The sequence below is a fragment of the Corvus cornix genome, chromosome 6, assembly GCF_000738735.6.
Source record: "Corvus cornix cornix isolate S_Up_H32 chromosome 6, ASM73873v5, whole genome shotgun sequence".
Taxonomy (NCBI): domain Eukaryota; kingdom Metazoa; phylum Chordata; class Aves; order Passeriformes; family Corvidae; genus Corvus; species Corvus cornix.
In genome coordinates this window covers 12,420,867-12,441,769 of record NC_046336.1, presented here as the reverse complement: position 1 = coordinate 12,441,769, position 20,903 = coordinate 12,420,867, and the positions used below count along the sequence as shown (strand labels likewise).

Below are 20,903 nucleotides of genomic sequence, written 5' to 3'. Positions count from 1 at the left end.
GGAGGGTGTGGAGTCTCCCTCTCTGGAGACGTTCAAAACCCACCTGGATGCATTCCTGTGTCACCTACTCCAGGTGACCCTGCCTTGGCAGGGGGTTGGACTGGATGATCTCCAGAGGTCTTTCAACCCTAACAATTCTGTGGTTCTGTAACTTAGGTGCTCTAAAATGCCTTACAAAGGAATCTCTTCCTTTTCCCTGCACTGACTGTAGGGAAGGCAAGGAGCGTGCTGCCTGATGGAAGCTTTCATGAATTCCCACACTGATGACCCAGTATGCAGCAAGACCATAACACACAGAGCTCTCTGATCCTTAATGCTGCACAAGACAACACGGAAATCTTAAACAGAAGAAAATTTGAAGTGTTACAGTTGTCACAAAACCTAGTATTTTAACATGTTAAAATTAAAGTCACCTAATGTCTTCCGTGAATCTGGTAGTAACAGGCAGGTATTACATTACTCAACCCTGGTCTCCACTACAATGCAATGCACTAGAACACATCAGAAAGAGTGGAAAAAGCAACCATTTTCACAGCTGCTGGAGAGGTATGTGCTAAAGTGAATGGATTTCTGCTTCTAACAGTCAAGTGAGTTGACATATTTTACATGATAGAAGAATCAGGTTGACAGTGATTACTTTATATACAGCAAGCAGGTAGAAAGAGGTGCTACTTTTTTTTTTCATGCATAGTTTAACCAGCTTACAGCTAGCTCATCTCCATTCACACTAGAGATGCATGATCCACCATTTGGTTTAAGCCAAACTACCAGCAAATATATTTCCAGTGCAAACAAAATTGTCTTTCTTCAAGAAAAACAACTAAATTTAATGCTACTTCTCAAAAAACAATGCTTATGCTGCATCATTTTCTACCTATTTTGGTCTGCATTTCTGAAGTTTCCTTCCTCTCCCCAAATCACATCCAAAGACAGATGATCACAGTACACTTCTTTTTTTTTTTTTTTTTTAGGCAAATGACTGTCTCTTCCCCAAAACAAATTATACTGCTCACTGAAGATCATCCCTGAGTGCACTGTTCTAGCTAGACACGTAGACAGCAAGAGATATCTCAGAGCTTAGAGGAAAAAAAGGCTGTTCACCCTGTGAAATCTTGTGGTTTTAGAAAGTAAAAAAAATTCAGCTACTTTGAGCATTTAATTTCCCTGAGCTGAGTGAAATTTGAAGATAGTAATTTGTGACATGAAGCATAGCAACATCTACAGCTGTACTTACGGAAGCTGCAATATTTTACAGTGGTGAAGTCAGACACTACATTACAAGCACACAGCAGTTATGGTGGTTCCTTTCACTTGCTTCCTGCCACAGGAAATGCGATGGCTTCTTTGGTGAGAAACAGCAGTGAAGAAGCTCCATGACTTCAGTTTCTTTTGCCTTCTGATATTCCAGCAACCTTTAAGTTAGTGGAGATACCACCAGGCCATAGTGCAGCACAAGTAGACCATCCTAGAGAGAAGAGAAAGAAACTGTCTCATCATAGCACTTTCCCTTCTCCTCGAGGCATTTCTGTCACCACCTGGTACAACAATTGCTGCATGGCAGGACCCCAGGTACAATATCACCATTTTATACCCTGTCCCTTCCGTATGGACAAGGCAAGTTTTGATATATCAAGGCAAATAATTGTATTCCCCTCTCCTCTTTCAGATGGAGAAGGGTGTTAAAAAGAAAAGTAAAATCTGGTACTGCTTTTATTTTAAAGTTTTAATTGCATTATCTTCATACAATAAGCTCTTGTTTACAAGTCGTGCTGATATCCACATCATATGGTGGAGCAAAAAAAAAGTAATCCATTAAGTAGTTCTAGAAGGTGCTGCCAGAAGTTGTAGAAGAGTCTAGACTACTACTACATACATTTATTGAGTAATAATATTGAATTAAAAGACCTCAAAATGACAAACTAGTAGTTTGTTAACTCATGTTTCTCCTCTTCAAAGACTGCTCAACATAATGAAAAAACCCTTTCACCTGGGAAACAGGACACTTCTGACCCATTAGTCTTGCTTATGTCAATTCACACACAGCTGCTGAAAGGCCTAGCACTTAGTCTGCTTCCACCACAGATCCACTGGGAACCTGACATTGTATTACACCTGTTTATATGGGCAGACTTAAAAAAAAATTTTCTTTTGAAGAGAGAACTACATTAGTACCAGCTGACATGTTAGAACTTCTACCATATTTTGCTTCAGATGTTTTTATCTATTAACACGCAGGTTGTAAGATAATGTATTAGCTCACTAACTTCTTCTCATCCTGTTAATAACCAGGAATCCATTGCTAACTCCTGAAAGGCTTACAGGACGAAACAGGAGCTTTAACTCACACGTGGCTAGCATAAACTGGAATACCAGCATTGCAATATGAAGAGAGAAGCCTGATTGTCCTCGCTTGTTAGGTTGAACAGGTTCTAAGAGGTTACTCAGGAACCTCTTGGCACATAAAAACATTGCTATACTTTCCCAAAGGTACTTATACTTTGTGCCTGTTAGTTCCTTCAAAAGAGAAAATAAGACACATTCAAAACTTTATTTTTTGGAGAAAAATTGTGGTCAAAACCAGTTTTTCCTCTATTTTCCAGTTTCTTAAAGAAAAGAAATATTTATACAAGAAGAAAATGCTACAATGTATTCTTTGATGAATAGTTTTCAAATGGTACATTTGGCAGTAGGACATTTAAAGGAAATAGCCCTGTTAAGCCAAGGCCAAACCCATTGCAATTCCTTTTCTACAAAGAGAAGCTGAGAGTTACTTCAGTACTGGCACTTCTCACTCTGTAATTATTCACTTGTAAATTATTACACGTTTCTATCTATGTCCAGCTGCTCTCTCTAGATACTGTTATTAAAAGGAAGTCCAAACAGAGAATGAGCTCTCACTGCTCATTACAAATCTCAAGGCTAACTCAGACAGGCACAAAAGAACAGCAAAGCTCTCGAGTGTCCTTTGACACACATTTGTGACCCTAAAAAAACTGCGAAGGATCCCATCTGTTACACCCAGCTATAAACTTTAGAGTGGAACTGACAGACCAAAACGTCAGAGCATACACCCCTTTTGATGTTCTAAGAGCAGCAGCAACAAAAAGTGCCCCACTTTCCAAATTCAATAACCCCATAGCAAAGAGTAAATCACTTCCATAGGAAATGTGTGCTAGAAGGTCACAGTAATTAAATTAGAGCACAGCTCTTGCTGCCTAGCTCAGGAGACCAAAAAATAGTACAATAGCACTGGGTTACAAAAAGGTGAGAGCTACAAAGAGACCATTATAATCTGCCAAACCTCTGTGCCAAGGGCCAAGGACATCAAGGAAGCTACTCCTTTCAGCTTTTCCCATGTGTGAGTTCATTATATCCATCAGTGATGCAGAACTCTGAGAAGGCCCAGTTTTAGACAAGTGAAAATAACCAGCAGCTTGGATAAGGTTGCACTTGTGCAGCAGAAGGGAGGAAGGTAATACAGGGAAGAAGCTATATTCCCATTTAGTTAATAACGAGCTTCCTTCCTCAGCTACTTGATCACACTCTTAATTACAGGCAGATCTCAATGCCTGGTAACAAAACTGAGCCTTTAAAAGTTTCTCTAAATGTCTTTGATCACACCTTGCAGCAAATTCCACAAGTTTCACACTGTTCAAAAAAAAAAAAAGCAAATTTGTTTCTTATTATATAAATTCTGTCAGTGAGTTTTTTATGGTTTTGCCCTAAACAGAGCTAGAAATCCTACTTTCAGCTAATTAGGAAATTTTAACCAACCACCTTATTTCAGTAATGTCAAAATATCTTAAAAGATTAAACGAGATTTAGTACTGACTCTTTTTTAGCCTTCTATCAACTACTCAGAAATGAACATGTTAATTGCTTTCATTCAAACCACTAAACTTGGTTGCCTATTTACTCCAATTAAAACAACCCTAACAGGTTACTATGGGGCCAACGTCTGGAATATTTATTTTATCATCAGATTACACTTGGTCTTCCCACACTTGTTGGAAAGGCAGAAATGTATCCAGAAGAGCTAAAATCCTGCTAGCTTGCACCTCCAGGACACTTTCATTTAGTCAGGCTCTAAGGCATCACTACACAGTACTAGTCACTAGAAAAAAAACCACCAAAAACGAATACAACACCCAAAATCTTCACAAACAAATCTTAAGAACCATTCAGTGTAAGTAAAAGCCACTAAACCCCTGACAGTGATTATGGTCCAGAAAAATCAATTACACACAATGTATGTTATGCTGTACTGCAAATGCTACCAAAGAATGCACATTAAAACTAATATATTTGCCAAAGAGAAACTTATCTGCATTTTTATAATCACTTTTCCCAGCAAAAAGAATAACTGCTAACATGAATGAACTTGACTCAGAATAGCAGCTATTTTTCTCCTCTAACTGTGGTGGTACTCATCTAAATAAAAGAGCCCAATGTTATTCCTTTAAATGACTTTCTGTTGCAGAAGTAGCTACTGAAGCAGTTTTCTTTGCATGAAGCATCTACAATGAACCTCAGAAACCTGTAAATGACAACAGCAGTTTTGAACAGTGTCTCAGCATCCTGGTGAGAGCTGTTAGGGACATTCCAAGCTCCAACACTGATTTGGAAAGGCTGGAAAGTTACAAAGGCACAAGATGCCCTTGGAGTTTAATGTAAAATTCATCAAACATTCCTCTGTATTTGTAGTTTCACTGGCCAGGACAACTGTGCCCCTTACTGAATTTCACATCCTGGTGAGAAACAAACAACTCTCACTATTTTAGACTTGACCTGTCTGTTGGGATTTTTTTCCATGGGTGATTATCTAAAAATATTTTCCAAGGTTTTTTTAACCCTACAAATGCATTGTCTTGATTTCTACAAAATTATATCATGTTAGATTAAGGAACATGAAAATGTCACAATTATTTCAGTATCAAAAAAGAAGCAACATTCCTACTGTAACTATTTGGCATCCTAAGAGGTTTTCTAACAAAATGAAGAGAAATTAAGGATGAACCTGTCTTTCAAATTTCCTGACAAAAGTGACTATAAAAGAACAAAACTTCACAAAAAGCCAAGATTTTTTTTTCCTGTTTGTTTGTCCAGTAGAGAAGCCTTGAGAGAATTAACTGCTAGCATACTGGTTTGGTAATAAACAAGACTTGAAACATCACTGGAGAATGCATCCCCAGACAACTGCTCTCTTCGTGGAGCTGCTGACTGGTACTTCATCACTAAACATCAATCAGGCAGACCCAATTCTGACAAGAAATGAAACTGATGCAGTATTCCTTGAAGTGCTCCCCCAAGAGCATTTCTCATACATGGAAAGCTTTTGTGCTAAGTTCAAGTCTAAAACTATATATGTGACTATACCCCTGGACTGAGAAATGTATCATCCCCCTGCCATTTACTGAAGCTTCTAGTAGAGGGCACTTCCATCACTATGTGCTGATTGCTGAATTTACTTACAGTGATTCATAATGTTAGAAACCAGTTTGTCACCAGTACCCACTTCCTCCCAGTTGCAATCCCCTGCTCCCCAAACTGGGTTAGGTTACATTTTCATTTCTTCTTCATGCTATTATAAAACAGCTAAGGCATCAGATGTGGCATTCATTCCCTTCAACTGCAGAAACAGCACAAGCCTCACAGACTTTTAATGTCTGCCAACATTAACATGAGCCAAATACCTCTGCCCTGACTCTGGCACCCCTCCTAGTGATTCAAATCAGGTACAAGTGATGCAAAATCCAAGATATCTCAAAATCAGATTTTCACTTCCTGCTCCCAACACAAAAGCTTTCTTGTAGAATAAGAGAGCTCAGCAGGAATTTTAAATGTAAAGGTTTGTGCATGTGTGTACACAAACAAGTGAGGAGAGCTGATTTTAGCCCTTCTGCTATCTGCTAAGACTGCTTTCCAAATAAAATACCAATCTAATCCTATTTCTTCACACTGTATTAAATATTAACTTTTCAGACTTCCAAGTTTAGATTAATACACAGTTTATCATATATCATAATTTTACATCTCTATCTTACTATGCACTTGACAGAGCACTTCATTGTTTTTGCAGCGCTTCTAAAAGAGTGTGATCCTTTAAAGATGCTTTGAAAAGAGTCACAAAGAATTTAAAAAAATTGCATTCTTATTTGCAAAGCCAGCAACACTAAAGACAGCAAGTTATCAACAAGAAATAGCTGGCCATAAACTCATGCTGTGACCAGAACCAATACAATATGTATCAAGCACATTTACTGCATTCATTACCCTCTATCATTGGTTTGTGTTTGTTTGAACAAGTTTATTCTCCTGACCCAGTCACAAGGATAGCCTTATTTGGGATTTGTCCTCTGACTTCCTGCAGCGATGCATTTGCCAGAGAGGAAAACCAAGGAATGTTAATTGAAAGAATGGCTGGTACAATTTATTACTGATAAGACAGCAACTTGTTTTGGGGGGAAAAAAACCTCCAAAACAAACCCCAAAACAAACCCCTCCTATCCAGAACATCATGAGACCAGCAAGAACACGGTACACTTGTCAACTCTATTTACAAGATAAAAACAATTTTGCATAAGCTGGAGAGATTTTTCTAAGTGACTTCTTCAGACAAGCTGGTGCTACCTGAGGGCTTAAGAGAGAAGTCTTCTGTTTTGAAACAGAATACCTGGAACAAAGCCCCAACTGCCACGTACCTGTACTGCACTCTCTCCTATGACTTGGCGGATTTCCCTCAGTGTCTGGTAGTGCTCCAGCAGGTGATCACCACATATTATATCCACCTGCGAAAAAACACAAGCATGGTGAAGTCCAACTTACCTTTGGAGTAGCAAAACAGTATCCAAGCCCTTTTTTATTAGCAGAGTTAAATTCTAGCATGTTAGACACTAAGCCACCTTCACCTCTGTTGTCCAAATGTATTTAGCATTCACAGCACTACTGCACTGCCCTAATGCCTCTCATGGCCCTGACCTGTGCTCACTGCTGAGCAGAGAGGACAGTTTATTGTTTCACTCAGTTTGGGGTGTCCACTGAAGCAAGCTATTTAGTAATAGCTGTGATGAATTTAATGGGAATTTAGATCATATATTAAAACAACCACACAAACATCTGGAGTCATTCATCAGTTGCAGAAGAGGGAAACTTTTTTGTGCCACCAACAGAAAGTGAGCCATTGCCATCCTTATTCTTATCTTGAGTGAGAAAACACATGACTAATTCCACTTAATAAAGCTGTTTGGAAGAAGTGTCTTAATAGAAAAGAGCACCTTGGTGCATGCCACTGTCAGCAATTACATCACACAGTCCTCCTTCAGCATGCACTCAGTCAGTATTCCTGGGGTGCAGCTGCAGGGCACACTCAGCAGTTCCATGCATTGTCCTCTCCTGCAGCTGAACTCTATCAGTGGTGCCTGCAATTCCACAGGAGGCACTTCTGTTTAGTAACTGCCCACAAAAACATAATTTTGTCAAAAACACAAACCATAATCAGGTATTTTGAATTCCTTGCCTTGACTATTATGAAAAACAGGCCCTTCTATAAAGTTACCATGTATTTACAGTGCATAATGTAAATCCAGTCTCAAATGTTCCAAATTAGAGCAGTTAACATAGCACTGTTTTTCTCTCTCAACTGCAGCTTGCTTACATTTTCCTTACGAGCAATTTCTAGATAAGGAAACGAGAGTGCTCTCATTTGTTAATTGACAAGACCTCAAAACTGAAGGTAGGAGCATTGACAGTGAGCTGTCCCACAGCTTTGTGCAAGGGAACTGCCTAAGCTCTGCCCCTGCAGCAGTTGGGGAGCACACTGCAATATCATGACGTCTTACACAGCCACTTTCCACCCAGGATGCACGCTGTGCTGCAGCTATTCCACTTCTCCAGATTTATCTTCTTCTGCAAGCTGACCCACTACCTCTCTCTTGTTCTTCATGAAGAGATTTAGTAAGACTTATGCTGGCAGACCACATTGTTCTGAGACTTGGGAATGTGGGAATTCTACTCCTCAGAGGCTCAAAAAGAACTAATTCACTGCAACATCTGTATTGTATGAGAATGATGCAGAATATTCTCTTCACATTTGATTGGTAATGTGCAAAAGATGTAAACTGCTTAGTAGTACTCCTGCTTTTAGCTTCTACAAGAAAGCCAGGAAGTAAAAATTTGAGTGGACTTAACAGTAAACACTGATTAGATATTGGTCCATATATACTCACATATTTAACGTTAACTTTTGATGTACTTAACACAGCACTTGAAAAATATATTTCTTTCTCTTTTGGAAAACTGGCTGCAGTTATTCTGCTATCTTCCATGCATTCTAACCTCTACAGTTATTACTGCAGGAAGACAGCCATGACTGCTTTGCTTTCCAGAGATACAACTTTAATTACTTTTGCTTTATAAACTTACTTCTACAATTTTTATACCATAATGCACTGAAAACTCAATCCTGCTCCCAATGAAACATAACACATAAATGTTTTATATATTCTACAGACATAGAAAATCTAATCTGTTTGACCAATACAGGATGCAAACAGACAGTCGCAGCTGCTGACAATCTCTCAAAACAGAATTAGAATGCTGGTTTGAAAGTATCCCACTGTTGTACCTGCTGCTCCAGTTTCAAATGGCAGTCATTAAAGAGCCAGTGTGTAATAATAAATTGAGAAGAGTTTTTAACATTTACTGTATTAGAGTTCTCTGAATACCAAATGCTTAATCTCCTAATTCCAGCACCAAAGCCTGAAATTCTGCCTGCTAATTGTTATGCTAGGATTCATTCTGTAAAGACAAGAGAATAAAACGTATGATGAAAAAAAAAATCCCAGGTCAGTGTGAAAGTAAGTTGTGAAATGTGTCTCAGAGGAATCCTTGTGCCATACAGGAATTAACATGTTCCATTACAAAAGAGGCACCAGGACCAAAGTGCTATGAATTTACTAAAATTTCAAATGACTGGTAAAATTGAAGCCAACTAGTACTGATTGCCTGAGACAGCAATAACTGTAGCTGGACATTTTGCTGAAAGGAAGCATGAAGGTGGATCTGCTGAATACTTAGTCCCTTCTGTTAAAATTCTTATTAATATTAAGTAGGCTTTCCATTATGACATTTCTTTTCTTTAGGTGGCATGTCTGCTATTAAGAGCTATTTCTCTAACAGCCACCATAACAGACAATTATAAATTCATGCTCACTAAGTAAGACAGAAATACAAATAGAAAAAGTTCATGTAAGGAGCACCTTACATAAGACTCATCCCAAGGGAGAAGTTGGCCCAGAAAGAAGTAGAGTTCAATCAATGGTTTCTATACCAACTCATATTACCCAGGGAAGGACAAGGAAAACACAAAGTTTTAGAGACTGACATGAGTATTTGGGCTAGTTATTCAAAAAGCTGTCAGAGTTTCCCATTTCCTCTAGCTGCTGTTTACTTTCCAAATGCCCTGGATGCTTTTATTCCAGGGTTAAGACTGGCATAAAGAAATTGCATCAACAACTACACTGTATGAGCACAGAGTCCTTTCTTCCAATCTCCCCCCCAAGGCTGCAGTTCATACACACACTTTCAGGAATGCATATCTGGTTACAGAACATTTCTGTTCCATCAGCTACGTTAATGAATTCCAAGCACCTGAGCTCAAGTCTTTCAGCAGTTTCTCTCATCCTTACAGAAGAATTAGCAAGAAGGAATACTGCTGCTGCTACAGGAGGACCTTAAAGGAAATCACACTCTAAAGAAAACTTCTGATGTCAAAGACAAGAACCTACTGGGTTCCAAACACCACAACCTATATTTAGCTCCTATTAGATGTTACCTACTTAGCTATTACTGGCAATTCCACTTTCCAAAAAATTATTTTCACCCTCTCCCAACAAATTCCAGCAAGAATATTCAAGAGAGACCTTGTAATTAGAAGCATACATAAATACATACAGAAAATTAATTGTTGCCCAAAGCACAGAGTTCAAAACAAAGCATCAGAAAGAGAAAACTACAGTCTGCCAGCTCAAGTGGTAGATAAAAATAAATGAAGCCTTAACCTTCAGATAAACTAGGGAGTTTAAATCATAATCCATTTGCAAATGCATATACAGAAGTCTGAAAGCAATTTGAAGCCTCAGAGTAGGAAAAAAAAAGAACAAAGGCAGTAACTTCAAAACTGCTTTTTAGACTTTTATATATACTGTCACACACAAGTCAGATGGCTTATTTCACATTTTCATTAACCTAAATCCATTGCACTTGTGCAGGTCAATGAAGAAGGGCGAGTATCAGCTCATATTCCACATGAAAAGATTAAGTCAGAAATGTCCAAACAGAGTCAGGAGTTCAGGCGGGTGGGTAACATACATTCTATCACTTGGTCACCAAATCAGCTCTAATAGGGAATGACTGAAACATTCACAAATAGCACTTTTGCAGACTGTCAAACTAAGCTGATGTTCAGTAGGAACTGCCTGCACTCACAAAACAACCACACTTAGTGTCCTTATGAGAAGTTTCAACAATGAAACCAAAACTGCAATTGATATACTGAAGAGAGAAAGGAGGAAATAGGCTGGTGCCTTCCTTACAGTCAAATCCTTTCGAGTCCCAAGTAAGACAAAATTCAACTTTTGCAATAAATTTTCTGTAGATAAATGTAGGAAAAAGTACCGCAAATGTAGTGCATTTTAGCTCAATATGCCTGAAACATATGTTTCTGAAAGAAACTTCCTAGCTTCCCAGGAAATCTAATTCTTGGACTCAAGTCCCAAGCTAAACACACCAAACTCAAGACATTTTACATAAAAATGGATTATTTTAGATAATGAAGAGAGTTGGAAATTAAGACTAAAGAAGTAATATTAAAAGGAAGAGCTTGTTGTCCAAAGTTAGTATCTATTTCTTCTTTTAACATACTTTGGGGAAGCCTACAGGAAATGAACCACTGCAGTCCTCAACATTTCCAAATTTCTACAGCAAACTAAAAAAGCAGCAAAGAACCTTCTACATTTAAATTCTTTGCACATATGGTTTGTAACCTAGTTCTCTAAATTCTTCTGCCCATGCAAATTCACAATCAGGTTCTCCTTAATTTTGTTTTACGGTTTGTTTTATTAGCCATCCTGGGAAGCTGGAGTAAGACATGTTTCATTAGACTTACTAATCTTCAAAGACGTATCTGACATCTCTTTCACTCTCTGCATGTTTACCAACAAACCATCAGCTTCAGTTTTGTGTACTACCATGAGAAAGTAACAGCTCAGTACATACACTCCTTTAATCTTAGTCCCCATATGACAAAGAAATTATCAACTCAGGCTAGAAAGAAATACTTCCAGCTTCATTTCCCAAATTCCGTAGTTTTTAAAAAATAAGCCCCGATATCTTCAAGAAAACAGTCATGACTTGGGGCATAAAAATCAACTACAGGTTTCTAATGACAAAAAAAAACCTACTGAAAAAAAGATGGGAGCACATCATTTAAGATGGGAAAAAAAGGCAGCCAAGGCATCTCTCTGCACAAGACAGATGATTTAACATTTCCTCCAAACAGGCAGGGCTTGCACAGAAGAGACCAAGAGATTAGAATTAGCCAATGATTGTGCCTTACACCACGATGGCAAACTAGATACTAGGAGAGATAGGAATGACTGGCTCAGCATCAAGAAACATCTTGAGAAAGGAAGCCTATGAACTCATCAGCTTTTGAGATGTAATAACATTTATGCACTAATAGGGGATGGTACCTGTCTGGCAAAGTCCAAGTAGAAAGTAATTAATGGGAGAAAAATTCTCAAGCTATCTCTACTAGATGATCTCAAGATTGTAAAATCTGAAAGATACCCAACACATGGGTCCAGGTTGATTTTGAAGGATGGATACCCACAGTTTCCATGACAGATGCTCAGTGCTCCTGAAAATTGACATTTTGATATACTACTTAAGAAAATCCAAACAAACAAAACAATTCCTTCCCCTCAAATAAACAACTCAATTAATGCAAGAATTTTCTCCAGCCTCATTTTGAGGATACTTTTATCTGTTTAGAATATCAAGTCACCACCATGTAAAAGCTACAAACTCTCACTGAGAGGAAACCAGCAAATGAAAATACATTAATTCCTCTGCAGGATGAATAATTTATACCCGATTTTCTTTGTCATCACTGAAAAGGTAAGCAGCATGAACGCTCATTACTGAGGCACACAGTCATGCTGTATCGTCCCACAGCTACTGCTCTATGAGAACAATCTTAACTCCAAACCCAGCACTTAACTTCTACCATTTGCCTATTCACATCAGCATCAGCTTGATCTTCCAGGAACCGACAGCTTTAAGAATTATTTACACATTACGGAACTCTTCCACTTTCTCAACTGAATGGCTGCTGAAATACACTGAAGAACTGGAAACTGGTTTTGACATGCAGTTCCTCTCAAAATGGTTGAGAAATATGAAGCTAAATTCTTTTGTACCATATGCTGCTCCTTTCAACTCTTATTTGGAGGAAAGTGTCTGTATTTGCATTCATACCTTTCATTTCAACACATTCATCTACAGTATAATTCTTTCTTAGCCCTTGTTTGTCTTCAGTTAAATTTTACTATTATTCAGCTTGCACCTGTCTCTGCCTTTGCATGCTCCCACATTCCCACTTTCCTGTCCAGTTTAACAGCAGAATCTCTTGGCTTTGAATCTCATCAGGTGAAATTTTACATGGCACTTTAGAAATTCTGTCCAATTAGTACAGTACTATGAAACCGTGAACAGGTTGCAGATGAGTTAGAAGAGTTGTTCCTTGCAGAACACAACATTTCAAACAATTAATTTTTTAATCCTTACTGCATTAAAAAACCCTAACATTACTTCTAGAATCTAATGAACAATGGAAACGTCTGTCCAAGGCACAGAAAACTTGTGACTGCTACAGCAAGTGACATACCTGACAAGCAGGGTCTAGATCCATTTTTCTTCTGAGGAATTTCTCCACATGTCCAATTGTTGCCTCCCCGGAAACACGTACAAACTTCTTTTCCAAAGGCTGTACAGAATAAATAAGTTAAAGGTTTTGACACTAATCCCTCATAAACTCCAAGTCCAAGTGACAGCCCAATAACAGAGGGAGACAGCTTACATTTTTGGACCCTTCTCTGATCTACCTGCAGATTACCTCGTAGGGAAAGGACTAAATATGTATTAAGACTCCAGACACTGCTTAAACATTCAAAAAATAATCAGCAACTGATTATTTTTTAAATGTTTTAAACAGCCCTATGTTTAGTGTGGCCCAAAAACCCAGGATAAACAACAAGGCAGAAAGAAGGGCAAATATGAGACAGAAAGGATAAGAGGTGATACTGAAGATGAAAAAAGATGATGAAAAAATACTGTGAAATATAAGGATAAAAAGAAGAAAAAATGCTGGGTAGGTGTGATGTTATACAACAGTAGGTTTGAAATACACTGTAATACAAGATTGATTATTATTATTCTGATGAAAGTTCCAGCTGCACTCAGTATAAGAAAACCAAACTAAATTAAATATACTCAGGTTATAATTATTTCTGAAGTAAACCATAAGAGAAAAATTTAATCATATTTGTACCTTAAAATTCCCTGTGCCTTCATTAGCTCTGAAAAAGCAAAAGAGTAAATAGTCAATATTGCTAAGATTAACAGTTATTAATATCCTCAAGCTCTTTATTATAAGAGTGACTTACTGATTTATGAATCTTGCATATCAAACTTATTTTCCCAACTCAGGCTCTTCCTTTCATTAAACTGCTATACATGAAATAATATTAGACTGAATTTATGTATCTTTTTCCCCTACCCTTTATTTTTCTGCTCCATTTTTCTTGTGAATTCTTGTTAAATGTTAAGGTTTGTCTACATAAAATGTGAATGAAAACCAACACAGCCTAAAGCCATTTTTAAACACAACATAGCAATAATTTTCATAGGAGTAGGTTGCAATATGGATGCTGCCTAAACATCCATACTTCATGATCCTTGATATTTGGAACTTTAACAGACAGTGCCTAAGAAATTACTGACAGGACACACCCAACCACCTAAGGGGCTCTCTGGGCCACATGTTGGCCTTCCAGACTGTTCACATGACAATAGCAATGCTAATGCTATCAAGGAACTCAGGAAAGCAGCATGTGTTTCTCTGGAACGTGAAATAAACACAGAGATCGCAAATGACCAAATTTCCAGCTGGCTTCAGCCAAGGTTCACTGATTTGCACAGCCTGAGGATGTGATCTACCATTGATCATCTATACTCCACACCTCATTCTTGTAAGTGCAGTGTAAATTTCTCAATTAATTCAGGCCAATACATGACACTTCATTATTCTTGCATCGCATTGGCAAGTATGCACATATCAGAGAGGAAACAATGCAGTATTTTCATTGCACTGGAGATGGCAAAAAAATCCAGCGTTGCTATAAATCAGCTGACCATTTGCTACAGCAAACAAATGTAATGCTTGTGCAGACCACACATTAACATGGCACTTCAAATTACTGTGACTGAGTATGTCCACCTCTAAATATGCACCCGATATCAGACAGAGATAAGTAAAACTGTCATGAACTATGAAACAAATATAAGAAAGCTTTTCCACCACAGCTGTCCTTTTCTTTGATACAGTCCACAGCCATGGGTGACCACACTATATACTGTAGAGACACAATGTAGACAGTCAGACTTTCAAAGTAACAATTTCTTCTGGCTGGTCCAATCTATTCCAAGTTTTCTTTATCCAAAATGCTTTATTAATCTCTCATTGCCAAGACAACCTCTCTGATTTTGACCATATAAATTATCAAAGAATAGCAAAGGTTAAAAAAGTCACTAAAATAAAATACAAAGTAGATGCTGTTAAGCCATCATCTTTTTTTGTTAGAAACATTCTGTGCTTCCCTCCATATAAACAACAAAACCACAGTGGATGGTTACACATGGTATAGATAGTATTTGAACAGTATTATGTGCTCTGCTGCCTATGCTGAAAGTTTAAAATAAAACTACTAAAAACCAAATATAACAAGACAGATTCAAAACTCATCCTGTTTCTCAGGCAGATACAAGTTTACTAGCTTTGAGGTCTAAACTGACTTCTGCAAGTCAGGCATGAAGAAAATGAACTTTGAAATTAAGGCAGATACGTGGATTCACAATGCTAAAAAGGTTCTATTATTTGAAAGCTGCTGAGTGCTTGCTCTGGGCACATCCAGCATTAACGGCACTGCCACCTACAGGGATCAGGGACAGGGACAGACAGGGATTTCTCTGTTCAGTTTACTGAGACAGAACTACTTTGTTAAAAAGAAAACATATCTAAATTTTAAAACTGTACTTCCTAGGAAGCTACTTTATAGGCAGACACATCTTAAACATTTAATTACCTGCATAGTCTACCTGTGCATAGCTGGCTGTCACTATTGCACTGTAAGTTAAAACTGGCTCCCCACTGCTATTTGAGATGGAAGAAACGCACATTTAATGAAAACCAAGAGCCGGTTAATGGTCCAACACATGCTAGCAGCACCCTCATGTCAGTCAGTTGCTCTTATATTTGCCCACAGCTCACCCAATGAACTCCAGAAGTATGGAAATGTCAAGTTCTGGTGGGATCCGGAACACTGAGCCCAGAACTTTTCGAGGTCTTCCTCTGCTCGGTGGAACTGGCTGTGGGACAGCTAAAATATTCAAGTAGCCAAAATGCAAAGATAACTTGAAATAAAAGTAGCATATGATACTAACATGCACTGAGCAAAACAGAACAGCTCACCAAGTAAAAAAGCCCATGCAATTCATCCTCTTTTTTTATTACTAAATCAGCTCTTCCTACATTCTATGCTGTGTATCCGAATCAGAATTTTAATAGCTTTCAGCATGGCACTTTCCAAAGAGTTTTGTTTGTTTGATAGAAAGACACAAAATAATTAGAAAAATCCCCCATTGTTGAAAAGACTTTGAAGCTCTCATTTTTGCTCCTTTGTAATAACAGCCAGAAAATAACATTAATGCACGTTTTATATATATATCCTGACTGTAAGCGAAATACATAGTTTAAAAATTTTCAACCATGATCAGGGTTTAAGTGTTGCCAATTCATCTATTTTTGTAACCTGAGACCTGTGACAATTTATAATATCCAGATAACTAAGAAGCCTGTATTTCCAATACTACTTCCACCTTCAGTTGTGAGCTAATATTTTAAAGAAAGCCCTTAAAAATAAATTATATTATATATATTTCCTTAAGAGTGTTCCTTGAAGTGATTACAGCTCACCTGGTTTGGGCACTTCTAATCCTCTCTCTTTATAGAAATCATGCATTTGTTTTTTCTCTCCTGAAAAAAAAGCACAATACAGATTGAAATGTTTCAGATGCTGAGAATACCCATTTTCATTGACCAATTTTCAATGGTTAGAACAGTAAAAACTTCTCAAGTTTCTACAGACCTTCACCATCACTACTGTTTCATGAGGCTGAGACACTTAAGAAACCCAGACTAAAAATTTTGTTAATAAAAACTGGGAGGAAATCAGAAAAACTGGCCAGAAATAATACCGAAATAGATGCAAGAAATATCCTTCTGGCTGTCATGCCTCATGACACGACATGGTATTTTCATACTACGTTCACATAGAACACAGTACTTTAAAACCATATTTATATATAGACATATTTTTATATATACATATATTTTTACATATATGTTCATGGTATAAACAGCAATACCATCTATAATCCATACATATCCCCTAGATTGTATATTTCACTCAGCCCACCCAAGGGGACTGTGCAGATTCATTGGCTCCCAAAGCTGAAGGTAAATGAAATGAGACGGTGAACACATCTAAAATCAGATAAATAAATATGGCAGTGAGGAAAAAATAAAAGCATTTGAGAGAATCAGTCTTAGCAACTTTTTTTGACTGAGCCAAGTGAACTTTTTTACACAGAATGGTATAATATAGTTCTACTAAAGTAAGAAGAATGACTATGAAATGTTATTTGGATGTTTATCTGGATACAGTGACAGCTTTGTTTCATGAGATAAGGTACACACCACTACCCACAATAGCATTTAGCAGCCAGAAAGATGCCAGTTGTCACAGTTAATTCATTACAACTTATAACCAAACATCACTAAACTATCTTAAAGAGTCCAGAGTAGAGACAAACTTTGAATTAGTCTGTTTTCTGGTTTTTTCAATCTCTATATACTAATACAATAAAGAAAAGGACTTACTTTCCTCCAGATTGACAACTAATTTATAGACTATGTCTTGCAGTTGTCGGTCCAGTCTATGAAATAGAAAAAAAAAAAAAAAAAAGATGAGTCTTTGGTGCAACACAAAATGGTTTCCTTAAACTGCAATGAAGATGCCAAACACAACATTGAAATGAGATGTACATGGAGAGGCAGAGCAGCAACTCCACATCTCTCTAAACAGAAGCCATGTAAAGTTTAAAGCACCACCCCCCCATGAACAGCTCAAGAAACCAAAACTCAATTTTTTGAGTTAATAAATAGAACATGCCAACAAGGCTTCATCTTGAAAGGAAATCCAAGCAAATAGTTAAGTGTTTGTATCACCTGTAACACTGAGCAAATGCATAAAAATACCCAGGGCAGGGGTAACAAACCCTAGAAATGGATACAAACTAGATAAAACAATAAAGAGAGTATTTTTATCTTAATTGTTGAGATGAAACTTATCCTAATGAAGAACACATGTGTTTCTTGTAACCATTCCCTTGTTTCAAATAGGAAAGCACTACAGGTCTGTAAAACAAAACATTTAAAAGCAAGTAGCAAATCTTTAAAAATGGGACAAATTTATTACCTGATATTATAGAGGGGCTGTGTCTGATGTACAACAATATTGCACTTTGGACATCTGTTGCTATAGTAGAAGTGTCTCACGATGCAGCTTTTACAAACTGTAAAGAAAAGAAATCCCGTAGGAGTCCCATGTCCAGTACACAGTGCCATCTGTTCAAGCAAAAGGGGTAAGTACACCCAGACTTCCCACACAAAACTTGTCAGAGACAAAACGAAGTCACTGAACACTCCTAATCCAATGGATGCATGGGTGAGTGTTCAATGTGTACGTAGAAGGTGAGCAGAGCTAAGACAGAGTACTGACTGCTGAAAAGCACCCCACAAACAGTTTCAGTAGAAACAAGGTAAGACATCACAACTCTGCCATTTTCATTGTGTTTTACAAGTCCTTTAAAAATTTGGACAGAAAGCTACTGAGTGGAAATACCTAGAATAAATAACCTACTATCAAGTCAGCTCCCTATCAGTTTGAACAGAGGACACTTTTCCATAATATTTACCAGGAAAGTTCTAAGACACCCCCACGGTTGCATCTGCAACATTATGCTGTCCTTACTAACAGTTGTGCCTCTTCATAAATTGCACACTGTGCTGAATACTTCATGCTCTAAAACAAACTAGTGAGTAGTGCCCCAAAAAGGGGGGGAAAAAAAAAGAGAGAGAGAGAGAGAGAGAGAAAGAAAGTTTTCCCTCTATGCAGTGTGAGCGTTTGGGAGGTCTAGTAAACCAGGATTCTTGGATTCAGGTAGGAACATGGGTGTGGATGAAAGAGTCAGCTTCACAGAAAGTGTTTTATTAGTTTTGAGAGAAAACAGTTCTGTTAGCACTGGAAAAACTGTTAGCACTAGGATTGAGGGGGAAAATAACAAGACAAGCACATCGAAATCAGTTTGTTATTACCCACCTATTTCCATTCATCAGATTATGGACAAAATGTCCCGTGGGTGCAGACCACTGTTTCTGTATCTGAACTGGTACTTCCACACAGGCGCTTATGGGGTTTTGTGAATTTACAAGCTCACATCAACAACAGCTTAGGAAACTTTCTAATCCATTAAAAGCAGAGCCACTCAACTTTCTTTACAGTCAAATTGCCAGAGCCTACTTAAAAAAAGAATAATTAAGAAAATGTATGTAGTAGCTCTATTTTTGTCTTACTTGGGCTTTTATCTTTTCCTACATCTTCTTCCTTCTTAATATGGAAAGCTAACTTCATGACTGATTATTTTCTGATGCTTAAAATACCCACAAACATATCTCGCTTAAGGAACAGACACAACACGCATTCACTTTAAACAGAGAATTATTTTTCCAACCTCAGAACATTTCAACAGCTGAATTTGTTTGAATTTGCAACTATACCCTTAGGCAGACAATACTGACAGATACTTACAGGTGTGCAGACATTCTGTAATAGTTGTAGCATCAATAAAGTAACCTTTGCAGATGGAACACAGGATGTAGGGGGTCAACTCTACGAGGTTTATCATACGCTGCAAACAAAGACAATTGGTAAGAGTTTGAATACGCAGGCTAAGCCATGAAATTCCCTGACTGCAGCTTCCAAAATACCACAGCCTTAAATGCATGGGGAAAAAATGGGATCAATATGCTACAGGAATGGGTTTTCCTAACAGATCAGTCAATCCTCATATACAGCTCTTTTCTAAAAACTTTTACCTAGTCTTCTGAATTGACCTTTTTGACAACAGTAATCCAATTTGTTTCATGAATCATACCTAAAAAGAAAACTTTAAACAATCATCTTGGGAAAAGTTCTTTTGGGTAAACTCTTCTAACAAAATATCACGTCAGCAAGTTTGAAGTGGATAGTGGTGGCAACAACACCATTATTTGAAAATGCTCAGGAATCGTGTTGGGGTCCCAAATCAACATATAGAGAGTTTGTATGACAAGAGACAGGCATCTCTTGTTTCTACACACAGGTAGGGATTATACAAATATACGTTAAAGCAAAGATTGAGATTTCACTGCTTTGAATTCTGGTCACGAAGAATACTTATCAGGAACGCACAGAAGTAGTTCCACAACAGGTTTCTTGGCTGAATAGTACTATTTCAGAAAGAAAAAATTTCTTCAATAGCGAAGATCTGAGATGTGTCTGAAAGATGTGACATATTAGATTCTAACATTCCGTTTCCTCTCGTCTCAAAGCCTGACTAAAGGGCTTTCTTTCCCTCAGTAACACCATTCATTTCGCCCACGTGCCACCGTCTACCACCCTCTCAGCCACGCCGAGAGTTTGTAAAGGCTTCACTTAAATGAGACAGATGAAGTGAACGCGGGTAATACTAAAATAAGTAACAAAAATAATAAAATAGTAAAAATAATGAAAAGCCCATTCCCACACGCGGGGCACGCCGGGAGCGGGGCCTGGCGTGCCCCGGGCACCCTCCCGCGCCCTTTACCTCCCGGTCGTCGTCCGAGTCGAGCTCCCCGTCATCCGTCCCGAATCGAGCCCCGGTGTCGCCCTCCATCTCCTCCTCCTCCACCTCCTCTTCCTCATCGTCTTCGTCGTCGTCGTCCTCATCGCCGCTGGACTCCGAGCGACCTCGCTCGAACTCGAAGGGGAGGGAGCGCGACCCCGAGCAGCTGGGGGCCCCCTCCATGTCCCGGTCCTCATCGGCCGGGCCCGGGCCCTGGCCCGCGCCCGCTCCATCCCCGCCCGACAGCGCCAGGACCCCGGATCCGGTGTCTCCCTCCATGTCCACGGACCGGGGCTGGCACGGGTCGGTCCACGGCCCGAGGCGCATGCGTGGGAACGCCGCGGAGCACACTGGGAAATGTAGTTCTAAAGAACGCGTGGCTGCCCCACCGCGCATGCGCTGAGCCCCAACAGCTTTATCGTTTTATCGTCCACGGCTTCTTTCTTGATTTTTTTTCCCCAAGAGGCTCGCTAATGAACGGTTAATTTGTCCCGAAAGACACTCAATCACACAACACCAGTTTCATTCAAAATTAGGTTTTAATTCCGTAACAGAATTAAATTGTTTGGGTTGGAAGGGAC

At 38.5% G+C, this 20,903-nt stretch overlaps 1 protein-coding gene across 1 annotated transcript; it reads right to left on the bottom strand.

Moving 5' to 3' along the window:
• Window positions 1–951: 951 nt before the first annotated feature.
• PCGF6 (polycomb group ring finger 6) lies at window positions 952–20,664 on the bottom strand. Its single transcript, XM_010409392.4, has 10 exons — window positions 20,305–20,664; window positions 19,269–19,368; window positions 17,877–17,973; window positions 17,279–17,334; window positions 16,313–16,372; window positions 15,608–15,716; window positions 13,610–13,637; window positions 12,947–13,045; window positions 6,702–6,788; window positions 952–1,465 (listed from the first exon to the last, which is right to left on the bottom strand). The coding sequence occupies exons 1-10, from the start codon at window positions 20,647–20,649 to the stop codon at window positions 1,415–1,417; spliced, it is 1,032 nt and encodes a 343-aa protein (XP_010407694.2). The 5' UTR covers window positions 20,650–20,664; the 3' UTR covers window positions 952–1,414.
• Between the last annotated feature and the right edge of the window lie 239 nt (window positions 20,665–20,903).

Bases quoted from the DNA above. Each gene is read 5' to 3' on its own strand.
- PCGF6 (XM_010409392.4), bottom strand. From the start codon at position 20,649: ATGCGCCTCGGGCCGTGGACCGACCCGTGCCAGCCCCGGTCCGTGGAC. The intron at 17,335-17,876 runs GTAATAAATTTG...TCTATTTCATAG, and splicing joins CAGCCCCTCTATAATATCAG to ACTGGACCGACAACTGCAAG. The intron at 6,789-12,946 runs GTATGTCACTTG...GTTTTTTCGCAG, and splicing joins ATCTAGACCCTGCTTGTCAG to GTGGATATAATATGTGGTGA.